The following is a 5900-nucleotide window of genomic DNA, read 5'->3' on the forward strand; positions in this document are numbered from 1 at the left end:
TTTAGAAAAGGAGATAAAACTGTTCCAAATATCATGGAAGTCTCCACAATGGTCCGAAGTCTTAAGATGTTGATGATTGATTTTGTTGACGTTTTTCTATGGCATCATCTATGGATTACTTTACATAGTTGTTTGTTTTTGGCTGAGTAGATCTTTTCTCAGTTGTTTCTTTTAGCTAGTTGTTTGCTTATGTTACGTAAAATATTTATTTTGCATTTAATCTTGTTCTTCACCAGTGGATTTTGGAATGATGAATTGAATTTGTGTAACCAAAACATAAATATCGACTGTCTCCCTTTACAACTCCTAACAGGCAGACAAGCTCCAAAGACTACTCTTTTTCCCTTGAGGCATTCTCAATACACTTTATGGGCTGCCGACAGCACGAACTGAAGATGAAACGACAAGGTAGAGAAGATGAAGATTTTGTATTATCAAAAGCTTGAGATTACAATCTGTTTCTTTAAGACTAAATAGGGAGAAAACACAAGAATGAATTTACACCAAAAATATTATCTTTCCTAACTAACATATCTCCTATAACCATATATAGAATATATGTACAAATATGCATATCTCCTAATACTCCCCTTCAAGTTGGAACATGGAGATCACGAATGCCCAACTTGCGAAGAAGCATCTCAAACTGAGGACGTCCAAGAGCTTTAGTGAAAATGTCTGCAAGTTGAGCGGTTGTGCGAACATGATAAGTGACAATAGCGCCGGACTGAACTTGATCGCATACATAATGACAAGCAATCTCGATATGTTTGGTGCGTTCATGAAAAACAGGATTAGCAGCAATATGAAGTGCGAATTGACTATCACAGTAAAGGCGCATAGGCTGAGAGTGAAACACACCTAGAGATTTTAATAATGCCTTTAGCCACGTGAGCTCACTACAAGTATGAGCCATGGAACGGTACTATGCCTCAGCAGAAGAACGAGATACGGTGTGTTGCTTCTTTGTCTTCCAAGATATAGGTGAGCCTCCCAAAAAAATAAAGTAACCAGTAAGAACGACGACTAAGAGGGCAAGAGGCCAAATCAGAGTCACAATAAGCAGTAAGTTGAAGAGAACTATCCTTGCGTAAAACAATCCCTTGACCAGGATGTCTCTTAAGATAACGAAGAACTCGGAGAGTAGCTTCCCAATGAGACACTCGAGGAGTCTGCAATACATGCACCGAGTAACACAATTCAGGACGCGTAATAGTCAAATAAATCAAGCGTCCAATCAACCGACGGTATTGGGATGAATCAGAATACAAAGGTCCATCATCAAGAGCCAAACGATGATGTTGATCAATGGGTGAAGTAGTTGGTTTGGCTCCAAGAAGTCCTGTCTCAGACAGAATATCCAATGTGTATTTTCGTTGAGATAAAATTAGTCCATCATCTCCTCCAGACATTTCAATGCCAAGAAAATACTCGAGATTTCCCAAATCTTTCATATGAAAACAACGGCTTAAATATGCTTTAAAAGCAGTAATAGCAGCAGAATTGTTCCCAGCAATAATTAAATCCTCCACATAGACAAGTACATTAATAGAATTCTCACCTCGTAGTAGGGTAAATAGAGAATAATCAGCATAAGACTGTACAAACCGAAAAGTCTTAAGAGCACCTGCAAGCTTAGCAAACCAATTACGAGGAGCTTGACGAAGACCATATAGAGATTTATGGAGTCGACACACTTTACCAGGAGAACTAGTCGAGTAACCTGGAGGAAGTTGCATATATACTTCTTCATCAAGATCCCCATGTAGAAAAGCATTGTGAACATCCATTTGATGTAACTCCCAATCACAAGCAACTGCAACTGCGACTGCTAAAAATGTTCTAACCGAAACCATTTTAGCTACGGGAGCAAATGTTTCATGATAATCCACCCCTTCCACTTGTCTATTACCGAGGAAAACTAAGCGAGCCTTATACCGCTCGACAGTACCATCGGAATTATATTTAATTTTTTAAACCCATTTACAACCAATAGCCTTCTTTCCTGGAGGCAGATCAGTAACAGATAAAGTGTCATTCTTATCAAGAGCACTGATCTCCTTGGACATTGCTACACGCCAACATGGAAGGCGAATAGCTTCAGCATAACTGGTAGGTTCTTTAAGAGTAGTAATCGCCGCCGAAAACGAGTATGATTAGCGGAAAATTTTGCACAAGACACATAATTAGTTATGGGATAAGGCGTACCTGAGAACGTTGACGAGTTAGGAGTGGAAGAGCCGATGTCTATTTGACAGTGTTACATACATAATCCTTTAACCGAGTATTAGGAATCCGAAACCGGACACTACGTTGAACTTCCTTATCAGGCATATCACAAACATCACGTCTTTCGGTAGTTGGGGTCCAAATGAGACAGAATCATCCCTTGAAGCAACTGATGATCCCGGGTTTGTTTGGTGTCTGTCACTGCATGTGACTGTTCGGCTTCTATTACTGCATGTGACTGCTCGTCTTCTGTCACCATTAGATAAATTATGTACAACACTGCCTGGAGAAGTCCTATCGTCACTTCTATACAAGAACTGCTCATCATTAACACTGTCACTACCGGAAAAGTGTTGTCCCTCACTTCTTGAAGCAGTACCTATGTCACTACCGGACAAAGCTTTACATTTTCTATTCGAGTGTTGTATATCACTGCCTGACATAGCAGCAGTTTTGTCACTACCGGATGGGGCCTCATAATTTCTGTATACGGACAAGTCAGTCTGTACAGCCCCTATGTCTGTTGATGTACTGTCACCAACTGACACTCTCTGTTCGCCTGTACCTGATGCTTCCAGTTCACCTGTCATATTTGAATTACCAACTGAAGTAGTAGTGTCAGACAAAAAATCTGACTGTTCTGCAAAGATATCCAACCCTGTATCCAGCTCAACTTCGCATTCTCCGTTATTATTGTTATCGGAAGAAACGACTGTATAAGAAAATTTGTTTTCAAAGAAAACTGCATCACATGATACAAAGAATTGTTTTGTTTCCAAATCAAATAGCCGCCAACCCTTTTTCCCATAAGAATAACCAACAAAGACACATTTCCGACTTCGTGGATTAAACTTATTACGATCACGAGGCACAATACTTGTATAACACAAACATCCAAATACCCGAATATGAGCAAAAATAGAAGGCTTCCTATGTAAAAATTCATATGGAGTTCTTCCATTGAGCAAGGGAATAGGCGTGCGATTAATAATATAAGCAGCACTTAATATACATTCACCCCAAAACCGAAGAGGTAAATTGGCTTGCAATCGTAAAGCACGCCCCACATTTAATATATGACGATGTTTGTGTTCAACTCGCCCATTTTGTTGTGGTGTATCTACACATGAAGTTTGAAATTCGATACCTTGTTTAACAAAGAAAGGAATTAATGGAAGAAATTCCGTACCATTATCACTGCGCACCTTCTTCAGCTGTCTATCAAATTTTATCTTAGCCATTGCATAAAAATTCTGAAAAATTTCCACCACCTCAGTTTTATATGCCATTAAATAAACACAACGAGAATAATCATCGACAATGGTAAGAAAGTAATGTGCACCACAATAAGATGGAGTACGGTAAGGTCCCCACACATCACAATGAACTAAATCGAAGATGTCATCAGCTTTATTCTCACTAACCGAAAAAGTAGTCCGAGTTTGTTTAGCTTTAAAACAAATATCACATGGTTCATTAAGAAATTTCTGACAACCAACTTTATTCATACCCGGAAGTAAGGAAACAACCTTATTAGACGCATGACCTGAGCGTCTATGCCATAAACAATAATCTTCTCCAGCAGATACTCGATTTGCACTAATGAGCGTTCCACTATGGAAGATATAGACCCCGTCTCGTTCCTCACCCACACCAATCACCGTTCTCGTAGTGCGGTCCTGTATCACACATAATTTATCAGTCAAAGTGACAATACATCTCAAATCTTTAATTAAACATGCTAAAGAAATCAAGTTACAGTGGAGATCAGGAATGAATAAAACACGGAATAATTTCATATTATTTCCAAACACCACAGTGCCTACGCATGGAGCATGAAAGTATGTGCCGTTCGGAAGCTTCACGGAAGAAAAACCTATTTTGTAAGTCTTAAATAAAAATATGCATATCTCCTAATAGAAGACGTTCTAAATCATGGTCTTTCCTCTGCCTATATATATAGAGAGAGAGTGGAACCACTGATAAAGTTCCTCGTTTTAGTTTAGTTGGGGTTGCAGACAAAACTAATTCGAGGATTTCATCTCCAGGAAAATATTTGGTCTTCAACAGAGCCAAAGGTAATTCTTCTAAACTCTATATCTGGTTTTTAGTATTTTCTTAGGAAAATTCTGTGGATACTTGAGCTAGGGTTTATTGAAATAATCATGGATTTGAATAATCAAAACAATAGCAGCATTGGTGAGTCAGAAGATAAGATTAGCGGATTACCTGACGCACTTATTTATCATATCCTGTCTTTCCTTGATATCAAGCTTGTTGTTCGTACTTCCGTTCTGTCTACAAGATGGAATGACATCTGGGCCTCTATCCCCATACTTATATTTCCCTCTTGGACAAGCGAAGTCAGTTTGTCGGAGATAAATAAATTCATGGATTTTGTGGATAGAACGTTGCTTCTTCGAGACCCATCATCAAATATTCAGAAGGTTTATCTTGAAACACATCGACACATGAATAACGCATCTAGGCTTCATTCATGGATATCTAATATAACAAGGCGTAACGTCAAAGAACTCGATCTCTGTTTGCGTCTAATTAAACAAACCTTTTTTTATTCCTTCTTCTCTTTTTAAATGTGAATCACTGACTAAATTGGAGCTAAGTGCATCCTGTAATATTCACATTCCTAAAAGTTTCTCTTTTCCGAAACTCAAGAGCCTTACACTTCGTTATATCCAATTTACTGAAGATAATGGCTGGAATAAAGACCACTTTTCTAATTGCCCTGTCCTTTGAGAATTTGATTTTGGATGACTGCATGTGGTTTGGTTCGAGGAAATTCTGGATTTAAACTCCAGCTCTGAAAGTCTTGAAAATTCAGAATTATTCTCCAAATAAGTACGGTCTACAAGATTATAATCTCAAAATTTATGCACGGGATCTAGTATCTCTTCTCTACAATAATGTTGTGGCCAAGGATTATGACCTGTCCAACTTTTTGAAACTAGATAATGCAGAAATCTACTTTCGTGTATATGATGATAGGATAGGTCATGGTGCAGCTGTGAGTAAGTTTCTTCGAGCACTTTCACATGTTCAAAGTCTAATAATAGATACGGCTGACCTACAGGTATTCTTCTTTCCTCGAGATATCTTTATGTTTTTATATGGCTGACTAGACTCCTCGGAACTGATTTATACGCTTGTTTTCTTTCCTCGAGATATCTTCTCTCCTCTGGTAGATTGTCTTATACGCTTGTTTTTACTGCCCTGTTATGAATAGGATGTCCTCTATGCAGAAGATTTCGTAAACATTCTACCTAGATTTAATAATCTGAACAAGTTGGACCTGACTCTTGGACCAGCCTCGGATGAATTAATATTTGCATTGCTCAAAGCACCACCTAATCTGAAGAAGCTTCAATTCGACTGGGCAAGTGCTCAAAACTTGGTTTACATTTGTTAACCATTTATGCCTTCTAAAAAGCTTTTCTTATGACTTTGTCTGGTTATTATTATTCCAGGACCTTTTTGACCTTGACAATGACGATAGAGTGTATGATGAAACTGACGACTTGTTTCGACACATCCGTTCAGTTCGGTTCAGGAGATTTGAGTGGGAGGGGGGAGAGTTGCGATGGGGGAAATTAATTATGAAAACTGAACAATCTTTACATAAAATGACGATTCGTACTGGCAATTGTGATTAA

General features: G+C 38.4%; 1 protein-coding gene across 1 annotated transcript; it reads left to right on the forward strand.

Moving 5' to 3' along the window:
• Positions 1 to 4394: 4394 nt before the first annotated feature.
• On the forward strand, positions 4395 to 5900 carry LOC113294131 (FBD-associated F-box protein At5g22730-like). The gene is made up of 4 exons (XM_026542550.1): positions 4395 to 4676; positions 5072 to 5320; positions 5474 to 5623; positions 5715 to 5900. Exons 1-4 carry the CDS (start codon positions 4395 to 4397, stop codon positions 5898 to 5900), a joined length of 867 nt encoding a protein of 288 aa, XP_026398335.1.

Source organism: Papaver somniferum, chromosome 7 (assembly GCF_003573695.1).
Source record: "Papaver somniferum cultivar HN1 chromosome 7, ASM357369v1, whole genome shotgun sequence".
NCBI lineage: Eukaryota > Viridiplantae > Streptophyta > Magnoliopsida > Ranunculales > Papaveraceae > Papaver > Papaver somniferum.